Genomic DNA, 23,291 nt, shown 5'->3' on the forward strand with positions numbered 1-23,291 from the left:
TTGAATTTTTCACTATACATAGACAAACACTCACGATTATAGAAACATAGCAAGAACGACACACACGAATGACACAATTTACGAGTTTAGATTGATTGATACGATTAATCATACGTTTTGGTAATACAACAAAAAATGGAGTTCGCGAAAAACATAGAGAAAGGTCACTGGTAAATGTGGAACGAGATACATACTAATATTTTGCAAGAATCTGAAACGGCAATCCTTCTCACTCTCTCAAAGAGTCAAGAGTCTTCTGCTTATGTGAACCCTCCTTACCAGTTAGAGTCTTCTACTTAAAAAACCCTAATCCGAGATATCCAAACTCTCTCTCCCGGTTTACTTCCCCGACCTTAACGGCTTAACCGCTACTCAACGGAAAAAGTCAAAGTCCGAGATTCTCAGGTTAGCGTTTCAAGCTGAGCTAAAAGAAACAGCAAATATCATGATGTTTATGTTTTAACCAAAAAAATAATAAAACCATCTTAACCATCCACGTGTCCCCGCTCTTATCTGAACCAAACCGCCTTCTCATATCTCATATCCCTTAAAGGGAAACCCTCATTTTCGATCTCATCCAAATTCCAATATCCGCGGAAAAAATTACTCTGAAAACCTAATCGACGATGATGATCAGGCAAGCTGCGAAGAAGGCTCTAGGCCTTACCTCTCGTCAATCGACGCCGTGTTCTGTTGGTATCTTCCGATCCTACCACGAGAACGTCATCGACCACTACGATAATCCCCGTAACGTTGGGTCTTTCGATAAGAATGATCCCAGCGTTGGCACGGGTCTCGTCGGAGCTCCCGCGTGCGGTGATGTGATGAAGCTTCAGATCAAGGTCGATGAAAAGACCGGTGAAATCGTTGATGCTCGCTTTAAGACCTTTGGTTGTGGCTCCGCTATCGCGTCTTCATCCGTCGGTATGTTTACCTTCTAATTTTTGAAAGGTTGATTGGAAATTTCTAGTAGAGATTTTCGTGATTTCGTTCTTATGCTGTTCTATTGACGAGTGAATTAGAGAAATCAGAGGATTTGAGGTACGGATTCCAATTAGGGATTTTGATTAGTTCCTCTCAAATTGAGGAAATTAGGTTAGGTGGTGACCGAATTTGGGGCTTTGTGCCATAAATGCTCGGATTGATTTTAAACTGATATTAGTCGAATTCTGTGAAATGAGACGTTTCTTATGATTCAATTATGAATTACTACGATCGTTGTGACGGATTCTTGTGAAACATTTTCTCTTTTCGATGCTATGTCTTATGCTTCTGTTCCAATTTCTGTCTTGTCGTTCATGAGGGTGCAAGTAGAGCTACCTTCTCTCTGTCATATCTGATGTCATTTTGAAGTTTACGGCTTAGTGCTTTTGTTTTTAGTGGGAATATGTAGCAGTTTTCTAATGTGGTTGACTGATTTTTATGTTTGTCAGCTACTGAATGGGTGAAAGGCAAAGCTATGGAGGAAGTTCTGACCATCAAGAATACGTAAGTACCGTTTGTTTGTCTCTTACATTTGATGTTATGATTGGGCATTCATACTTCGCAAGACCAAGTATGGCCGTTTGTTACTAGTCATGTATTGCAGTGGCAGACATTAACATAATCTGTTTTGAGTTGTTGCGTTATGTGAAGTTAGTGTTTGTCTATTTTGACTCACTCTTTGATTGTTGACATACCGGTTACCGTATTAGGATAAATGTTATTTTTGTTTGGAGAAACTCAGTCACTTGACTTGGTTATCTGAGGCAAACTAAGCATTGTGATATATGTCATGGGTTTTCTCAATAACTGGAGTCCTGAATTGAATTTGTGCTTTTGTTTCTGTGTGCCAGCGAAATTGCGAAGCATCTTTCTCTCCCACCGGTGAAGCTCCATTGTAGTATGTTGGCGGAGGACGCCATCAAGGCAGCTGTGAAAGACTACAAGGAGAAGCGTGTGAAAACAAACGGTGGTGCAGCAGTTGGAGAAACCGCACAGGCTTAGATTCCTTTTGCTATTGTGTATATGATGGTGAAAACAAGGGAGGAGTAGAAGAGGATACACACAACCTGTGGTATGTAGTGAAATGGTATGTTCTAAAGATCAAGTTTAAGAAGTATTTTGCATAAACTCTGTTGACAAACCAAAAAAACAAAACATCTAAGAATGAGTTTGGTTTTGCCCTGTAGTTCGTTTTGCTGTATTATGCAATGTTTGTGTTGTGATGGTTTCTCTCTTCTTTGGGAGATTTATAACTATTACGTACAAGTTTTACAGTTTTCGTGTTTCCCATATATTCACTTTATAATTTCTCTATTTTTTTTTTAATTAAGTAGTAGAGGATATATTTCAAAGTATCTATTTCTACATTCTCTCGAAGAAATGGCTTTTGGATCGTTAAAAAAAAAAAAGAATCAAATAGTGTATCTAAAGGTTTATTTCCCATTTGCTTCTTCAATCTATGTTACGTTTCTCTAATCCAAAGTCCAATTCAAGATATCTTATCTGATCGTTTCGAATATTATAGTATTCTTGAGGTGATTTGGATCCAGGGGATGAAACTTCATTCCATCCAATAATTTCATATCGGTGATTAGGAGATGCTTGGATACTTTTTACCAACCTGTGGATAAGATTCCAGATCATATACTGTATATACCTGAAACAAAATAGTTGGAGACTTAAATGGCACAAACGAAGCACAGTTTTGGGATTTAAATGGTTTTTTTCCCCCATAGAATAAAAAATCAAAGGTAAATACAAAAAAAATTTGTAATGGGATGATGGCTCGCTCGAAACACAATTTTTATTTGAAACTACTTGATGACCTCGAAACAAAACAGAAGCAAAGCAAGCACAGGGTACAACAAAAAGAGAATAAAACCTTGATGAACGCAAATACAAACGGAAGCGAAGCAGGGTCACAAAACAAAGTAAGTAAAATGTGATATAAACTCATGCAACACAATTACAAAGTGACGTAGTACGTTTTGGAAGCACATTGATCAGTGGCAGCACATACAAGTCATAATAAAAGTCATGACATCTCCTCCTGGAGTGCAGGTGCCACTATCATAGCCGGAGGCCTTGCACTTGTCGTTGCATTTGTCGCCCCACGTCTCACTTATAAAATGACACACTCCCCATGGGATGTCACAACTCCCCTCCACTTCTGTTCGTCCATTAATCCACATAACAAAAGACACATTAATTGTATATATAATTAGAAGATCTTAATTAGTTTTTGGGGAAAATAAATCAAGACTTTGATTCTTATATACGACGACGTACGTACCTGTAGGAGATAGGATGAGGATGGAGAAACAAACGAATACTGCAGCAACAACAACTGTGCTCAACCTTAAGCTCCCCATTATATTTTGCTGATCTTTCTCTATTCTTTCTTCTTCTCTTTGTGATTTTATTTTAGCCAAAAGGAGGTTTTAATTTATAGCACTGGAGAGGTATGAGAGGAGAGAGCCTAATCAAAAACGTGGCTTTATTTAACTTGGACCGTATTATACAATTTAACGTTATTTCTTATTAAGACTCTCCACGACGTGTGATCCAGCTCGCCTATTAATTAATTCTAACTAATATTCAGACACGAATCAAATATATAATAACATCATGTTATATATATGACGAGGCCCGCCTCCTGCTCAATATTTTATAGATAAAATGTGTTTACATTTGACATTTGTTGTTCCTCGTTTGACATTACAGCAAATGTCAAAACGAAAATGGTGAGCACATACCGACAGCGATTCAAGATCGTTCCTGATCGTGCTGAAAATTTGATTCTTCATGAGACTTTTGGATCCACATGATGAAGTTTCTTTTCCATCAAAGATAATTTTCTAAAAAATATATTTAAATTGATGTTTTATTTTTAATATTTCTTCGGCCATTTCTCTCTTCAACTCTTAACATTTTGACTCTTTCGCCAGACAAAACCTCTAAAATCTAAGGATATTTGTGGATTCATCATTTCCTTCGAGTTCAAAATTATTTAACCATTTTTGCCCCCCCTTTTTTTTTTTGCTTTCGACGTATCAAACTGTGATTACTTAGAGCATCATTATCGGCAGTTTTTAATGGATTTCTTAAGAAAATTTAATAATAAATATAATCAAATGGTATATTCGACTCAAGAAAATTTTTTTATTTGGGAATTATAAGATTAGTTTCTTAATGCAAGACCAGGACTGCTCAATCAGTTACTTCTGATTGAGATTTCTATCATACGAATTACGAAACTACGCATGTGGCAGTGGTGGCGAATTAAGAAAATATTAAAATTATTTAGGAATGGTGATAGATTGACTATTTATTGATCATTGATGGTTTTTGTGGGTGTACATATGTGGTCACGGTAAAAAATAGTGATAAAATATAGTAGTTATAGCTTTTTCTGTTTATCAACAACACATGCATTAAGAAGCACTAAAGCTAAGTCATCGTCAAATTAGTAGTATTTTAAATTTCTTTTCCTTCTTCATTTTGTATTGGTACTTTTGAAATAAATAATGATGCTTAACTACATTATATACTAAAATAATCTCAAGTTAAAAGAAATTACCACGACAGTGTCTCCCTTTTTTCTCTCTGATAAACCAGAGAAAGTCGATCTTGAACTGTTCGAACATATATAACGAGAAAAATATAAAATATAAAATAAAGTAAAAATTAACAAAATTAAGAATTAAACATATATATATATATAATTCGAAAGATGCCAACAATATTTTTTTATATTTTATTTGAGTGCAAATTTTTTTTTTGTGTGCAAATTTTTTTAAAACAATTTATTTAACTACTAAAAAGATTGTAAACAGTATAACAATAGGGAAGCAGAAGGCACGGCCCTGGGCACGGGGCAATAACACGTGATTCGTTACAATAGGTTTGATTATTACTATTATCCTCGGCCAACATTTTTAATGCAAGACCAGGACTGCTCAATCAGTTTCATTACGTGAACTTCCTTTAATACCATTATATGTTCAGAAGTAATTTATTTCACATGTAAATTCACATTTTTAATGCAAGACCAGGACTGCTCAATCAGTTTTTACAATGATATGTTTTGTGGGCCATGTTTTTAACAAAATTTAATAATAAAAAAGATTACATAAGAAACTGATATAAGTTTTTGCGATAATGATGGTCTTAGCATCAGAAAAATCTTGGAAAACACTTACCTATCGTGTTTTTCCTAGACCTTGACATGTCTGTTCATTAATATAGGAGACTTGCAATCTTGCATTGTAAAAGACGAAAATCTCCGAAACATTTTTAATTTTATTTATGATGACATATAAATATACATACAAAGTTGCAGAGAGTGGTGAACTCGACCACTCATGTGTTTTATGGATCATAAACACTAAAATTAAGATGTCGTTACCAACAAAAAGTTTCAGTTCCTGGTCCAGGATCTATGGCTCCGAGTTGTTCCTCTAATTCTCGTTGTGACATTTGTTGGTAATGTAAAAGATTAGAACTTTGGCAGGTTCATGGAGGATCTTAAAAGCAAAGCAACTTGGACACACTTAGGCGAGATGGTGAAGGAGCAAAGTAGGCAGTGTGATTCCATATTGGATCTTAAAGACATTTCTCCAATAACAGAGTACAAACTGGTTGGTTACAATATCTTTCACTTTGTCCTTTCTAATTTTTAGGAGCTAACCATGTGATTGTCCTCAAAAAAGACAAATTAAGAATATATGATCAATCTAGATGAATACTATACCGAAGATGACTACACGAATAGGGAAATATATCGCCTTTTCCGCCTAAAAAGCTGGTCCCCGGTTTATTCTTCACCGGAATCTAATTCCTTTTCTCTCATTTCTTCTGCTTCACATTCCCGCTAGTCAATGTTTATAAGTACACACAACATTCTCTTCAAGTATGTGGAAATGAAGCATTACTATGTTCTCTTAATCTCCCTTTTGAGTTTTAAAGTTGCTAATGAGTGATACATTGGGACCCTCAAAGAGTTCTAAAAGCCACGTTTTGCATAATTTTTTCTGGCTCTTAACCATATTACCTCTCTCTTTTAGGGTCCCATCTTTCACACTTCATAACCTTATCGCCAAACACATAAATCAATCAATTCGTTTTTGTCATTATTTACTGTGATTGATCCCTCAAAAACTCAAAATTGTGTCCCCCACAAAAGCTTTCTCAATCTCACTTCAATCTTAACAAAAGGACCACCAACACCACCACCACCACGTACGGTTTGCACTATACAAACCACACACTCCCTCTTCATTGCAATTATTATATCCTTCACCAAAAACCTCTCTCTCTGTTTCTCTCTCTCTTTAGTTTACGAAGACAAAAAAAAACGAACTTTTTTGTTTGTTCAGGAAATATATAATGGAGTTCAAGTATGCAGCATCTCACTGCAACTTACCCTCCTCAGACATGAAGCAGTTCCGGGGCTTTCATCATCATCATCGAGGAAAAGGGAGAGAGGAAGAGTATGATGCTTCTTCTCTCAGTTTGAACAACCTGTCAAAGCTTATTCTTCCTCCACTTGGTGTTGCAAGCTACAACCAGAATCATATCATTTCTAGTGGATGGATTATCTCACCCATGGATTCAAGATACAGGTACCATCCATGTTCCTCTTTATCCACTTTCTCTATGATACAAAGCACCTGAAAAACACATTCTTTATCTCTCTTTTGCTTGACGCAACAAATCTACTGAGTTGATGGAAGTTGAATGATGCTCGGGTCGTCTTGAAAATGATCTTGTGTTGAGGACATTCTCAGAGACATAAAGTGATGCTTGGATTAGTGATAATGCATTAACTAGGATTTATCTTGTTTATCTTCAAAGATAACGTACACGAGTTAACTAGTGTTTATGTGTGGTTGATTCAGGTGGTGGGAATCATTTATGGTGCTTTTGGTGGCATACTCTGCGTGGGTTTACCCCTTTGAAGTCGCATTCTTGAATTCCTCACCAAAGAGAAATCTTTGTATAGCAGACAACATCGTAGACTTGTTCTTTGCTGTTGACATTGTCTTGACGTTTTTCGTTGCTTACATAGACCAAAGAACACAGCTTCTTGTCCGTGAACCTAAACAGATTGCAGTGAGGTTAGTTCACCATTGATTACATCTTTACGAAATGAAAGATCTGATTTTTGTAAAAGAGGTAGACGACAAGGTTTTAGGTGATTCTTGTGCCCACACCATGTGATTCTCTGTTTTTTTTCCAACAGCAGTTTAGATAAATTGCTGATTATGGAAAGAACAGAAAGATTCCTTTTATAATATTGGGTGAACAGAGAGCTTTTGAAGTAAATGTGTTGGTTCTCACTAAAAATGCTATTTTATTATTTCATTAAAGGTACCTTTCGACGTGGTTCTTGATGGATGTTGCATCAACAATACCATTTGATGCAATCGGATACTTGATCACTGGCACAGGGAAGTTGAATCTCACTTGTAATCTCTTGGGATTGCTCAGGTTTTGGCGACTCAGACGCGTCAAGCACCTCTTCACAAGGTACTCAAATTCCCTAATGACTCCATGTCATGTCTCTGATCAACTCCTTTTTGAGGATGTAATAACAAAAAGATCTCACTTTCGTGTCGTTTCAGACTCGAGAAGGACATAAGGTTCTGCTACTTCTGGATTCGCTGCATTCGACTTCTCTGCGTGAGTAAAGAACTTATAAGCTGAACAAAACTTCTGTAGTTGCAGAACATGATGAGAATTGAGTATTTTTACAGGTGACATTGTTTCTGGTGCATTGTGCCGGATGCATATATTACCTACTAGCAGACAGATATCCACACGGGAAGACATGGATTGATGCGATCCCTAGTATCAGAGACAAAAGTCTTTCCATCAAGTACATTGCAGCCATTTACTGGTCTATCACAACAATGACAACTGTAGGATATGGAGATCTCCATGCAAGCAACACCATTGAGATGGCATTCATCACAATCTACATGTTGTTCAATCTCGGCCTCACTGCTTATCTTATTGGTAACATGACTAATTTGGTCGTGGAAGGGACTCGTCGTACCATGGAATTTGTGAGTTTGATCAGCTCTCATCACTCTTTGGTTACACAAAAAATTTTCCTGTCCTCTCTGTATTGTTTTCTTATGGAACTTGTGGTTGTGGTGCAGAGGAATAGCATTCAAGCAGCGTCCAACTTTGTTAACAGAAACCGATTGCCTCCTAGATTGAAAGACCAGATTTTGGCTTACATGTGTCTGAGGTTTAAAGCAGAGAGCTTGAATCAGCAACATCTTATTGATCAGCTCCCAAAATCTATTCACAAAAGCATTTGTCAACATCTGTTTCTTCCATCTGTTGAAAAAGTTTACCTTTTTAAAGGCATCTCAAGAGAGATACTTCTTCTCCTGGTGAGTTATTTTGCTAGCATGTCTGGTATCATCAAGATTTGTTTGTTAAGTTCTCTAAACAGAGATTTTTTTGTGTTGAAATGTGTAATGGTGAATTAGGTTTCCAAAATGAAGGCTGAGTATATACCACCAAGAGAGGATGTGATTATGCAGAACGAGGCTCCCGACGATGTTTACATAATTGTATCAGGAGAAGTTGAGATCATAGACTCAGAGATGGAGAGAGAGAGCGTGTTAGGCACTCTAAGATGTGGAGACATATTTGGAGAAGTTGGAGCTCTTTGTTGCAGACCTCAAAGCTACACTTTTCAAACTAGGTCTCTTTCACAGCTTCTCCGGCTCAAAACGTCTTTCCTTATTGAGACAATGCAGATTAAACAACAAGACAATGCCACAATGCTAAAGAACTTCCTGCAGCATCACAAAAAGCTGAGTGATGTAGACATTGGTGATCTAAGCGAACAACAAAACGGAGAAAACGATGACGTTCAACCTTCAAATCTTATCACTGTTGTATCCACAGGCAATGCAGCTCTTCTTGATGAGCTTCTCAAGGCTAAGTTAAGCCCTGACATTGCAGATGCGAAAGGAAAAACTCCATTGGTAACATTTTTGCTTATACCAAAAACCATTTCAATCTCATCATACTCATCCTCTTAGTCATTAATTTCGTCTTATGTTACTGTTTCAGCATATAGCAGCTTCAAGAGGATATGAAGATTGTGTTTTGGTACTCCTAAAGCACGGATGCAACATCCACATAAGAGGTAAACACATCATACTCAAGAAACCGTTATATTTTACGTTATGCAGATACGTTTTAAGCACAAGATTCTGAAAACATCTTGCAGATGTGAGTGGTAACACGGCTTTATGGGAAGCAATCTCAACGAAGCATTATGCGATATTCAGAATCCTTTACCATTTCGCAGCCATATCGGATCCACACATTGCTGGAGATCTTCTGTGTTCAGCAGTGAAACAGAACAATGTGGAAGTAATGAAGGATCTTCTGAAACAGGGGATCAGTGTCGACACAGAAGACCACCATGGCTTCACAGCTTTGCAGGTCGCTATGGCCGAGAATCGAATGGATATGGTGAATCTCCTGACGATGAACGGTGCAGATGTTGTTGGTGTCAGGCCATTGGAGAATTTAAGAGTTGTGGAAAATGGAAAGGAAGAAGAAGAAGAACGAAAAAGAGTGGGTATCTACAGAGGGCATCCATTGGAGAGGAGAGAAAGAAGTTGCATTGAAGCTGGGAAGCTTATTCTCCTTCCTCCTTCACTAGATGACCTCAAGAAAATTGCAGGTAAAACACACAAATCTCATATTTCAAATTACACAAATTTTGGTGAACCTCTCAGTTTTGTACCGATTGGTTTTGCTGTGAAACCAAAAAAACAAAAAATTGGATTTAGATTTTGGTCTTTGTTGGCCGGTTCTAGCTATGGTATTGTTACATGAGAATTGGGACCAGACTCCAAACTCTAAACACCGACTTACGGTTTAGTTCTGGGTTTGGATCGGTTCTGATTGGTTTTGGTTTATTGTGCTGACAGTGTGTTGGTTTGTGTATAAAACAGGAAAAAAGTTTGGGTTTGACGGAAGTGAGACGATGGTGACAAATGAAGATGGAGAAGAGATTGACAGCATTGAAGTGATTAGAGATAATGACAAGCTTTACTTTGTGGAAGATAAAATAATTTAGAAAACGAAAGTAAGTACATATCAGATAAGATCTAGCGTGAAGAAAAGATGAAATTGATGAGGTAACTAAAAAACAAGATTAACAAAATGTATTTTCTGAGTGAAATTTATATGCGTCCATTTGAGTGAGATGTAAAATATATTATTGCTGAAGAAGTGTAAGGATCCATATATAGTGTAAGCAATAGCATCTTTATAAAGAGAAAAGTAATCTGGTAAACAAGTTTCTTATAAGAAAATAAGTTGGCAAGAAGGTATTCTGAATTATCTGATAGTAACAGATATAAAAAACAATAAATAAATAAATTTAGGTTAAAATATATTAAAAGGTTGTATCAACTTTTCAAAAAGGTTTATAGCTTTTTTTATATATGAAAATGTGACGTGACTGTCGTAGTATCAGTATCACATGGTCATGCAATACTACGGTTCGCAATTTATTAGTTGAATTATTGAGTTTAGGAATATTTATTTTGAGGTTGTACACGTTATTTTGTTTGCAAGGGAAGAAATTTATTCTTAGTATTATATGGAATAGTCGTTAAAGTGAAGAAAATGATCACGTGATCCTCACGTGAATTTATGATATTTCTTTGTCAACGAATCCATAAAATTTTCCGACTTTTTTGTACCACTTGAAGTTTGAACACACTCCAAACCACCTTACATTTCTAGTAATTCAGCTGCAGTTTTATCCCATATTGTAATTACTTATATAGTTAAACAACAAAGCATGAAAAAAAAATATCAAAATCAATAGTTTAATGCTCTTTAGACTTTTCTTAATCATGGTTGTATTGCAATTTTAATATTGCAAAACGAGGGAAGGTGGAGTGAAATTTTTAAATGACATTACAATTTGTTTTTTAAAAATCTAAATAGAGTGAAAATATCACTTATTTTTTATATAAATAGAACTTATTGGAGGGAAAAAATTAGAACTTATTTCTAATTTGAAAGTAATAAACGAATTTATAAATGATATATACGTTTGATTGAGCTGAGTTATTTTTTCTGAATTAAACATATTTGTGTAATAATAAAGTGATCAGATATAAAATGGCCAAAAACATGGAACCAAAATAACATTCAAAGTTTCAAACCATATCTTCAGATTTATGATTAGTCTGAAAAATACAACTCGTTGACAATAAACCTAAACAAAAATCCATGAACACGCTGTGTAAGGGACCTACAAAGAATTGCCTTCTCCGTTTATATTATATTAACTATATGCCCCATCGATAAGCAAATTTTAGTTCGCTGAGCATTTATCAATTAGAGTATCCAAATAACAATATATAAAAATAATATTAAAACTGTTTTCTTGTAAAGTCTAGTTAGCAGTAAAAAGTTGTGCTATAATTTATAGATTGCTCGTAAGTCGTAACATGGTTGCAGTGTACGGATGGGGAAATGAGAAAAACCTCAGATACCAAATCTATGTAACGTCGAAGTTGCGTGCAGAAGAGAGAGAGAGAGGGATAAAGAGTTTAGGGGTATTAATGACATTTCCCAATCAGAGACCCCATTGACATTAAATGAGTGTGAGATAATGTTATCCGTCACATGGCCTTACATTATCTATGTCTGTGTTCAGACACAAACGAACCAACAAAATCTCTTTGCTGTTATTCTTCTTTCTTTTTTTCCTCTCATCAATTTTATCTACTTATTTATAATAAATTTTATTTTTTGATTATTATCATCTTTTGTGCTGAGACTTTTTAAAAATCAGATTATGTAATATTTATTGAACTTTGTTCTCTGAGTTGGTTAGAAATTCTATTTCCTTTACAAAATATACGTATATTATTTACAGTATTTTCTTAGTTGCACAAAGAAGAGTTTCTTTTCTTAAACTAGTTAAAGTCACAGCCACAGGATAACCCGTGTAATATACTGGAGCAGAAAAGGCTAAACAATATGCGCAAAAAAGCGTTTAATACGTATGGGTCCCATTGAATCACGTCCCATTCTTTTATTATTTGTTTCCTTCTATTAATGGGCCTCGTTTGGGCCGTTTACTTCTTCTGGCTGCCTTTTATCGCTGATATTTGTATTTTCGTATATTTTGGGATTATTTTACTTTATTTAGTTGTTTATTATTCACATTTATATATTGGTATCGTAACACACAACATAACTTGGCAAGGTTGACAAAAGAAAGAAAGAAAACAAAAAACCAGAACTTACGAAGACAAAAGAACATAACAGAACAACATACAAAATTATTTGTGAACGACAGAAAAAATATCAACATATTTATATTACTGAATAAAATGTAAACGTCAGAAATTTATTGGTGGAAATTGAAAATAAAATTTAACAAGATTTACAATGTACTTATAGAATTAATCTTGTTTGATCGTCGTATAATTTATTTCTTTTTTGGTCAAAGATCGTCGTTTAATTTATTTTGGTAAAGTCACGTAATGTAACAATATGACTATTTTGTAAATATAAAATAGGAATCGCATATTTTTGTGACATTGATTTTGTCTTGGTTTTTTTCTTCTTGGGAGAAAAGATTCGACTGAAACTTGATAACAAAAGAAAAGCTTATATATACGTATAGAAAAATATGTATGGTCTTCGTAGACGTAGATGACTTGGTGCCTTGTATCTAGAATTGAACAAAATTCTTTGGTACTTCTTTTTGTTAAATAAACCCTTAAGTACTTGCTATTTTATTTTCCATGAAATCCGGTCGAGGAATGTGGTTCGTTCCTCTAATTATTATAGTCAAATTAAAGTATCATTGATAATCACATGATGGATAAATAATTACGATTTTGAAAATTTGAAACTTGATATCACCAACATCACAATGACATCATATTTGAATAAAGAGAAATAACTTTGTGTTCTAGTAATAATTAAGAAAACAAAATAAGACGAAAATGTAAAACGAAATGACTTTTGGGTTCTGGCCTTCAGGGTGATGATAACTGCAGAAGATCTTAAACATGAAAAAGAGTCAACTTCGATTTAAATACTCCCTGTTTAGAATTATTTGATGTTTAAGGTTTTTACACACAGTTTAAGAATTCATTTAATTTTTATTTTCTCTATACTAAAAATATTATTTATAATTCATTTAAATATCATTCAGCCAATAAAAAGACAATCTGCAGAATATAAAAGGTCAAAAACTATAAAAATTCATTAAATTTTGCATTGAAAAGTGAGAACATCAAATAATTCTGAACAAAAAAAACCTTTTAAAACATCAAATAATTCTGAACACAGGGAGTAATTTAATTCTTGTAATTCATAAATCATAAAGTTTAAACTTCTTTTGCTATTTTCTCGGGAAACATTAAATCAAGAAACGAAAAAATATCAAGTTCCGAGGGGTCCAGGAATACATTTGAGTGGGAATAATATTCTCCAATTCATTTTTATGCCTTCCACAATATCATTTTGAGTTTTGGGTGCAACTGCCTCTCATTTTTATGTTTAAATAAATTGGAGAAATCATAAAGAAGCGAAATACATAAAGAAGGATTAAGTTGACAAAGAATAAAAAAAAAAAAGAGGAAGGCTATAGTATTTGTTAATTTATAATTTGGTATTAAAAAGTGTAATTTCGATTGTTGAATTACCTGTTTTAGCATAACTTTACTAGAAGAGTATTATCAAAGATTGTTTTTGATTAAGAACTTGGTAACTAACATTAACAAAACTTCTGATTTGGTTAGCTTGTCCCTTGACATATAGAACTGAACCATATAATAGTATTTTATATTTGCTTAAAATCAAGTTTGGTGAGGAGAGTTAATGAGTTGGGTGGTATAGATGGAGAGGAGACACAAGGGCGTGGAGGATTTATTATTAATGGTTAACAGTAAAACAAATGTTTTGCAAATGACAAATCAATAGGAAATAGGACAAATGTATAACAATTTCTTTGATAATCATAATTAACCTGTGAGATTATTTACAGAACAATCAATTCATGTGATATTACAACAATCTACTTCACCGTGGTGCAATACTACAATTATAATTTTATAAATACCATCCCATCATTTTCTCAGTTTTAAATAATAAGAAAAAGAATGGGAATTATATTTGGTACATAAATTTCCGTCATTTATGTACTCTGCATATATATGGTCACACTTGCACCTGCTCATAATTCTCTCTCTACATTCATTAATTTATCATCTTCAACCTTCCAATCCTCTCTCTCTCTAGAACATGGATAGTCCGACGACCATACGCAGTAAACCACCACCGGAGATTCTCTCTCCGTGCGGTAGCCAACGACGGAGGAGCAGCTGCGACTCAAATTCACCGGAATTCGAGTTCTGGCGTCTAGCAAACTCTTCATTTCATCAAACAGAATCAGATCTCCTCTCCGCCGACGAGCTTTTTCACGACGGTGTTCTTCTCCCGCTCCACCTCCTCTCCATCAAATCGGAGCCTCAACCCGACCCGAATGTCTCGGAATGCGATGCGGATCCATCTCCTTCGCCCGCTGCTTTGATTACAGAGCAAAAACCCGAACCCGGAATAGGATCCGAGCTGACCCGAGAACCGACGGTTTCGAAGCGGTGGAGAGATATATTCAAGAAAAGCGAAAATAAACCGACGGGGAAGAAAGAGAAGGTGAAAGAGAATAAGAAGAAAACCGGGTCGGGTCCGGGTTCGGGCTCGGGAGCGGAGCTAAATATCAACATTTGGCCGTTTTCAAGAAGCAGATCCGCCGGGAACAACGTGACCCGACCCAGAATGTCGTTTGGAGCTCCGACGACCCGGAAAGTCAGCAGCGCACCGTGTTCCCGGAGCAACTCCACCGGAGAATCAAAATCGAGGAAATGGCCGAGTAGTCCCGGTCGTAACGGCGTGCATCTTGGTCGGAGCAGTCCAGTTTGGCAAGTCCGGCGTGGAGGTGGAGCTCCGACCGGAAAACCGATGACAGAGCCGATGGGTCGGGTTGTGGGGAAAAGGGAAATTCCCGAGGGGCGTAGGGGTAAAATGGTAGTTGAGAGCAATAAAGCAAAAGTCATAAATTTGAACGTGCCTATGTGCATCGGTTATCGGAGCCGGTTAAGCTGCAGAAACGACGAGAGTGGAAACAGTAACATTGGGAGTGACAATAATCTTAACGCTAATGTTATCAATCCTAATCCTAATGGTCTATTTGGCTTTCGTAATCTTTTCATTAAGAAAGTTCATTGACTTTTTTTTGTTTCTTTATTTTGTATTATAGTAAGCTTATGAAAAATGTCGATTTGTCAAACCCTCTTAATTCTCAAGGGTCCATTTTTATTTTTTAATCTACTACTTTTGCTGTTAGTACGATGTGTGGTGGATTTGGGCAGATTTTCGTGTTTGCTTATATATCATGTAAATTAAGAAATGCTTTTCATATTAATATTTGATGTAACTACTTTTTGTGGGTTAGTTTCATGATGAACTAACAAGTTTATTTTTACGTATACTTTTCTATCTGTTACAAAACCATTAATTTACTGAAGGTAAATGGTCTTTGGTAGCCTAAAACTTAAATCGTGTAATGAGGAAACAAAATATTAATTTATGGTGAGACGAATTGTGTTATTTTAGTTTACCTCAAGAAAGAAAAAAAATTATTGGGTTTGGGAGAAAGTTAACTATCTAATTCAGTATACTAGACTTTCTCTATTTGTTTCTTTTAAATTTCATGTCTTTGTTGGAAAAGAAACATTAAAAAAAAAAGACAGATTATGTATAAGGGCCCAGCGTGGGTTTAAAAGGCCAGTGGCACCAATGGGCTATGACAAAAAATATAGCAACATTTACAAGTCTAGAAGCTCAGAATTTAATTCCAACTTACAACTTAAACAACTAATTGAATCACACGTGCTCATTTTTTGTGCAAAATATTTTGATCAACATAATTCAAACCCATTAAACAACTCAACCCAAACATTAATGTGATTCTGCTGTATCTACCAACTTTTTGGTCAGTTTAAACAAAACTGCATGTTAATTGTTGACATAGATTACGTATGAAATTGTTGTTTTAGAAAATAAATACACAAATGAGAATCAAACGTTTGCTTTCAATGTACATAAATTTCCGGGTTTTTAAATGTTTGTTTTCATTGTTTGTTTAGAAATTGGATTTGATTTTAGGGTTTTTAAACGTTTGCTTTCAATGTTTGTTTATGAATTGGATTTGATTTTAGGGTTTTTAGAATTTTTTTCAATGTTTGTTTAGGAATTGGAATTTGATTTTGGGGTTTTTAAATGTTTGTTTTCATTGTGTGTTTAGGAATTGAATTTGATTTCAGGGTTTTCAAACATTTATTTTCAATTTTTGCTTAAGAGCTATATATAGGGTTTATATTGCAGTAATCAGAAAAACATGGTAGATCTTCAGCAGGAACTGGACTAGACTGGACTGGACTGGACTGGACTCCTTGAAGAACTTTTTAACTAAATTAATGCAACAAACAAGATGAAAAGATAGAAGGATCGCTTTTGGCGGTTTAGAGAAGATATACTAAAGGAGAGCACACGTATGTTCCTCGTTTGGGATAATACACATGAGAAGGAAATAAACTGAACTATTCCGGATCAAAAATATTAGTGTATATATATATATATATATTTTTTATTTTATTGTGACTCTCATGTTGAATATGAACTAACTGATAATACGTAATAAACATTAGTTATAGCTAATTTGTTTTGAAATATAAGTATAAATTTTGACATTGTTGTATGTGACATTTCCTTTGTTGTCAACAGATTTAATGATTTCTTTTGTTTGTTTGCTTTTAGTCTGTAATTAACAGGATTAATCTAGCTTTATGAATGGAGATCATGACTGGATCAATGGATTGAAATGAAGCGACACTTATTATATACCAAAAAGTATTAATTTTGCTCCAACCATGTGACGACTAGATAAAAAGAGGAACACGACATTTAGTTCTCGTACAATGATAACTAATACTTACGCTACGCACATACCCATGATTAGGATATATATGGATCAATTTTATTTTTGATATTCAAAAGTTAACTTTCAAAAGAGATTTTTTTTTTTATCCACAAACCTAGATTTCACAGTAAAAGCTCACTTAAGCATATTGTGCATATTTGATTTGATTTTGTATTTTGTTACATTTGTGTTACATCACTGGATTCACTCCTAACTAAAAAAACAATAAAAAACATATTGAAGAAAAAAAAACATTGTTAAGATCAACATTATGTATACGTGAAACTTGGCAAGAACCACAGATCTAGAAAATTGAAATGAAGAACTATCAAATGTGTGCAGCAGCTCCGTCTTCATTGTCTTGAGATTAAAGAGAAATATATCATTTGTGTTGTTTTCATTAGTTTTACAAAGTCTTTGTAAATCTAATATTACGATGTAATTATATGGTTATCCAAATACATAAATTACGTTGGCCAAATATTACATGCTCAAGTATCTAGTTGTAAGATCTTACCTTCTTTCAAAAAAACAATTTTCTTTCCGTGACTAAAATAGTGGAAACACGTATGTAAGACCTTTATTTCAAACTCAGTAAGTAATGATCACTAATTAGTGAAAAACACATATGATAAAAGAGATAAAAACAATTTTGAGATCGACCTAATGTATGCGTGAAAATTGGTAAGAACCATCGAGTTCTAGAGGATTGAACTGAAGAACTATCAAATTTGTGCAGCGACTCCATCTTCCTTGTCATGAGATTAAAGAGAAAGTTATCGTTTGTGTTGTTTTCATGATTAGTAACACTGAAATAGATGGAATTTCGTATCAATCCATCAGTTTCGTTGGCGAGGACAGTGATTCCTTGATCCAAAAGCATTGACTCTCCATCTCCCAAAGAATAAATCCGATCGCAATTTTCCACGAATCCTGATGATGAAACGACCTTGAAAACCCGGAAGGACCATTTTCTAGATATCGGTCTCAAAAGTTGCTCAACCTTGAGAACGTCTCCTGTTACTGTGACTACAAGTTTTGTGGCAAAAAGGCGCCAATGATTACTTGGTTTACGAAGTTGCCGACCATGGCAAAACATCTCCACAGAAACACTACGTCGAAAGGTTTCTTGTGGAGTCTCTCCAGAAAAATCGAAGATTCTGAAATCACGAGCACGGTAGCTTAAAAAGTAAAGCTTGTGATCCTTGTAAACCAAGTCACAACACTCTGAAACTACCGGAATTTGATTCCACGAGTTAGCTCCTTTCTTGGAATAAACCACACACCATCTTCCAAGTCCCCATGAAACTACATGATCTTTGGTTTTCTCGTCAATCCAAAACACAGGTGATCATATTCGTATGTGCATACAATGGGACTCCTCTCCGTTGTGACTTGTAATGAGGAACTGATCATCTTTGGTTCGTTGAATCTTTGTCGTTCCGATCTGTGACTCCACAGGAGGTAGATTGATCCTCTCGTAGGTAAAGAGATTCACAATGTAGAGATTATGCAGATTATTTTGCATCAAGAGACAACTTCCATAGGTTGCTATACAAATACTTTTTGCAATTTCCAAACCAAGATCTTGCGTTCTGTAAAGTTTGTCTTTCTCCTCGGGATTGAACAACGTGCAGGAGGAACTGTTGTTGTTGCTGTCTTCGGGTAAGAGAATCAGCCAAGGGATATGATTATTTTTGGGCACGCATTGTCTCGAAGCAGAGTACCACGACGAACATACAGATTTTGCTCGTTGGAAATTGGCAAAGCTTAGGCGTTCGAAAACCGAATTCAACAGATCTAGTGGAAGATCGGACCAAGATTTGGATGTATCTTGTCTGAGACACTCGTGAGATTCCGGGTTATGCTTCTTCTTCTCCATGGCAAATTGAAAGAGAGATTTTATTAAACGAAGACTATAAGATGTAATGCCTTGCCTCAGAAGTTCCCGTCTTAATCCAACCTAAACTAGGTCTGGATTGGTAATGACGCGTTAGGTTTTTTATTGACTTCATCAATCGGCCCAGTCATTATAGCCCACAAGTATTCTTATGCTTAAAATTTATCTTTTTGGCTTCTTCCTTTTGCATAAATTTTACCTAGTTTTTAGAAGAGTTAGTAAAAAAATTGAATGAGTAATTGAAACAAATTTTTTTATAGTTCTAGAAAAATCACATTTTGGAAAATATTTGGATGACTAAAAATAATGCTTTTCTAGAAACATATCTAAAATTTGTCACATCAAACTTTGCCAATTTATTATTTACTGGGCGAGGACAAGACAGTGTTTTATTAATTAGTTTGAAGATATGGTCGTGAGAGATGTTTTCATGAAGGTATACTAACTAGTAAGGCAAGTCACGAATCGGTTAGAACACCAAGAATTAAAAAAATGAGAAAATGAGAAAATGAGAAACTCTTAAGAAACCGATGGAAACTCTCCTTACACTTGTTATTATATGATATTGAGATACATTTCAATTAAATATTATTATAATTTGTGTTACATTTGAATTTATGTTTACACTTAAATTGAAAAGCTCAAGTTGAGAAACTCCAATTATGATGCTCTGACCAATGTTTGGAATATAGTGTTAAGTCACGAATCGTCCACTAAAGCCTTTTTAAAGAAATCTAGTGCAAAATTAATTTGGAAAGGAACATGGCATTTAGTTATCGTCAGTACTACCTACACATACCCACGGTTAAGGATAGACATCAATTTAGTTTTTCATGTTAAAAAGTTTAATCTTTCTGAAGAGCTTTTGTTTATACTATAAACACGTAAATTCCACAGCAATCGTTCGCTTAAGCATATTGTCTTGTACACATTTCTCTTGATTTGTAAATTTAACCTTTGTGTATATATACATCACTTTTAGTTTAACTAAAACAACTAGCACGTAATCATCATTAGTTAGAGTACAACAACATATTGCTAATAAAACATATATATTACTGAAGAGGAAAACATAGTTGAGATCAATCATGTTTGCGTAAAACTTGGTAAGAACCATTGAGCTCTAGAGAATTGAACGGAAGAACTATCAAATTTGTGCAGCGGATCCATCTTCCGTGTCTTGAGATTAAAAAGGAAGATATCATTTGTGTTGTTTCCATGACTATGACTGAAATAGATAGAATTTCGAATGAATGCATCAGTATCATTGCCGAGGACAGTGATGCCTTGATCCAAAAGCATTGACTCGTCTCCCAAAGAATTAATCCGTTCGTGTGTCTTCACGAGTCCTGACGACAAAACCTTGAAAACCCGAAAGGACCAGGTTCTGGACCTCGCTCTCCATATTTTTTCAACCTTGAGGACTTCTCCAGTCACTGTGACTACAAGTTTTGTCGCAACAAGGCTCCATGGATTGCTTGGTTGACGAAGTACTAACCGAGGTATTTGCACACTAACACCACAATGAAATGTTTGTAGTGGAATCTCTCCAGAAATATCGAAGATGAAGAAACAACCAGATGCAGAGCCAATCGCCGGAGTAGATGCGTTCGTGGGTGGCCCAATCGGAGAAGTTAACCATGGGGTTCCAAGTGTATAGTCCGCCACCTACTCTGTGAAGAGTACTTGATCCTACCCCAACTATCATCATCACTGTTACATAGATTAACGCCCATAAGTTTCTTCTCCCCATCTTATTGTGGCTAAATTTGTGTTCTTGAATGGATTTTGTTTTTTAAAATATTTTTTGTTGAAATGTCTTCTGTTATTCTTGAAATATGGGTTTGCCTGGTTATTATGTATATATAGCGGAGGAGCTTGAATTTTAGCGTGAGTTATAAATATATGCATCATGCATGAACCCCAAACTGCCAAACACTGTATATGTATGAGCTTTGTTGTTTTTTTGGGTCAACATGCATAAGCTTTGTTCACAAAACTCTTTTACTTTTTGTACTTTTTTCTCTCATTATTTTGTTAACACTTTAACCTTTTGGACGGTTAAAGAACCACTTTTCCAAACAAAATTCGTCGAAAAGGTTTCCATTTTTTTTTCTTGAATGGGTTTGTTTGGCTATTATGTGCATTAACCCTAAAACATTGTATATGCATGAGTTTTGTTCAAACACCTTTTTGATCTTTTTCTGTTTTTGTTTTTTTCTATATATATTAATTGAGGGGGAGAAGGTGAAAAACCACTATATATCAAAAACTGTTATAACACATATCATATATGGACTATTATACCGGCCCATTAGGCCCATCAGGGCATTATACTTAACCTAGATTCCCTATGTACTCTATATATACATTCCAGTGATTAATAAAGTTTCTAAGTTTTCACAACACGTTATCAGCACGATAAGACTCTCTGAGCGAAAAACCCTAATAAATCCGGCCACCACCAAAACCCTAAAAGCAAGTCGAAACTTAAAAGACGCATATCTTCCAAACCGTGAGGAACCAGAAGACGATCTACATATCAAATCGAAGCCCTCGACGAGACGAATCTACTGGTGAAAACCGTTTGTCGATCCAACGTCGGACGCGCCCTCACGCACACTTACAGTACACGACGATCAACCGAAAAAAAAAAAACCAGATCCGAGTTTTTCCTTCTTCAACCAGCAGCTTCTCCAGTTTTGGTGATCAATCCTTGGAATTTGTAGCGGCTAACTGAGGTCTATTAGCTCCCAGTTTCATTAGCCTGTCAGAAATCCAAAGGTGGAAAAGGTATCTTCTAAAACTGAGAGCCATAGAACCTGTTGTTTAAACACTTCAAAACCCTATAAAAAAAAAAAAAAATCGATCTCTAATTGATTGAAAGTGTTTGATACTCTGATGATTGATTGATAACTTGTTGATTGATTGTTTAAATTACAAGTTTATGCATGTTCAAAGGTTTTAAACTCGTTTTATAAAACCCTAATCTACAAAAATCTAACAACCGTTTTTGGCCATGTTTATGGCATAAACCTATTCGATTTTTTTCATGTTTAATAAGCTTGTTGCAGCTTATTTGATTGTTGATTCTCTTGCTTGAAACACTTGATTGAATAAACTAAGAAAATCAACCCTAAATCCTAAGCTTGATTCACGATTTTGTAATCTTCAAAATCGTAAGTCATAATGCTTAAACCCTAGTCCTTTTCACGTGATTTCTTTGTTGTCCTTGTGAAATTATTAAAACCATCGACCACAGATCCTATAGATCTCGAAATCACATCCAAAATATGTTTTCCAAACCGTTAAAACCCTAGATAAAACCCTAATCATATTCGGCTCCCCTAGGGTTCCTCCTAAACCGCCTAAAACCGGCTAAACCTGGTTCTCATTAACCGAAATTATATTCGGCTTTAACCGATTAAATCACAGCTATTAAACCGACATCATGTTCGGGGTAACTAAAACCATACCCTTTAAAATTTACTATTTCCGAGAAAGTTCCCTCTAATAGAAAGTTTCCTCATATAAAAAATTTCCTCATATAGAAATTTTCCCGACATAAAAACTTTCCTCATTTAGAAAATTACCCAAATTAGAAACTTTCCAAATTTAAAAACTTTCCTAAAATAGAAATATTCTCAAAATAGAAAGTTTCATCATCAGCATTCAAAATTTTCTCAAAACAATCCCTAACAAAATCAATCTCATGTTTCAGATGTCAAACATTCAGAAATGTGAATTCGAGGCCCTTCACGTCTCCGGGGATAACTACCTCGAGTGGGCCCTAGACATGCGCTTGTTCCTCGCATCGAAAGAACTCGATGCGTGTATTACCGACGGTAACACCGCATCCCGTAAGGGACAGTCTCAGGCGATATGTCACATACGCCATCATCTGGCCCCGAGCCTTAAGCAGCAATATCTCACTCTTGAGAATCCACTTGAATTGTGGCAAGCGCTGAAAAAGCGATATGACCATCAGAAAATGGTCCAGTTGCCTCAGGCAGATTTCGACTGGAAGAACCTTCGGTTCCAGGACTACAAATCCGTAGATGATTACAACAACGAACTCTTTCGTATTGTTGCCATCCGGAAACTCTGTGGCGAGGATGTGACAGATAATGATCTCCTCGAGAAAACATTATCCACATTCAGCACAGAGAATGTTGTGCTCCAACAACAATACCGTGCAATGAAACACACATTGTACGAAGACTTGTTGTCCTGTCTTCTCCTCGCTGAGAAGAATAACCAGCTGCTTATGAGGAACAGCGCTATGAGGCCCCCGGGATCGGCTCTTGTCCCAGCTTCTCGTCAAGAGTCCTACCATGTTCAACCCGA

General features: G+C 35.4%; 4 protein-coding genes across 4 annotated transcripts; 3 read left to right on the forward strand and 1 right to left on the reverse strand.

Moving 5' to 3' along the window:
• Positions 1-516: 516 nt before the first annotated feature.
• Positions 517-2,263, forward strand: LOC18028660 (iron-sulfur cluster assembly protein 1). The gene is made up of 3 exons (XM_006413616.2): positions 517-924; positions 1,434-1,488; positions 1,836-2,263. Exons 1-3 carry the CDS (start codon positions 627-629, stop codon positions 1,984-1,986), a joined length of 504 nt encoding a protein of 167 aa, XP_006413679.1. The 5' UTR covers positions 517-626; the 3' UTR covers positions 1,987-2,263.
• Positions 2,264-6,268: 4,005 nt separating this feature from the next.
• LOC18028662 (potassium channel AKT2/3) lies at positions 6,269-10,230 on the forward strand. Its single transcript, XM_006413618.2, has 10 exons — positions 6,269-6,608; positions 6,885-7,103; positions 7,357-7,515; positions 7,611-7,668; positions 7,743-8,054; positions 8,151-8,390; positions 8,490-8,993; positions 9,082-9,157; positions 9,242-9,703; positions 9,978-10,230. The coding sequence occupies exons 1-10, from the start codon at positions 6,373-6,375 to the stop codon at positions 10,100-10,102; spliced, it is 2,391 nt and encodes a 796-aa protein (XP_006413681.1). The 5' UTR covers positions 6,269-6,372; the 3' UTR covers positions 10,103-10,230.
• A 4,000-nt stretch (positions 10,231-14,230) lies between these two features.
• Positions 14,231-15,408, forward strand: LOC18028663. The gene has a single exon (XM_006413619.2). The coding sequence runs from the start codon at positions 14,308-14,310 to the stop codon at positions 15,289-15,291; it is 984 nt and encodes a 327-aa protein (XP_006413682.1). The 5' UTR covers positions 14,231-14,307; the 3' UTR covers positions 15,292-15,408.
• Positions 15,409-17,635: 2,227 nt separating this feature from the next.
• On the reverse strand, positions 17,636-18,926 carry LOC18028664 (probable F-box protein At4g22165). The gene is given in 2 exon segments (XM_024148748.1): positions 17,636-17,652; positions 17,708-18,926. Coding segments are annotated over 2 exon segments (1,236 nt in total).
• Between the last annotated feature and the right edge of the window lie 4,365 nt (positions 18,927-23,291).

Source organism: Eutrema salsugineum, unplaced genomic scaffold (assembly GCF_000478725.1).
Source record: "Eutrema salsugineum unplaced genomic scaffold, Eutsalg1_0 scaffold_1, whole genome shotgun sequence".
NCBI lineage: Eukaryota > Viridiplantae > Streptophyta > Magnoliopsida > Brassicales > Brassicaceae > Eutrema > Eutrema salsugineum.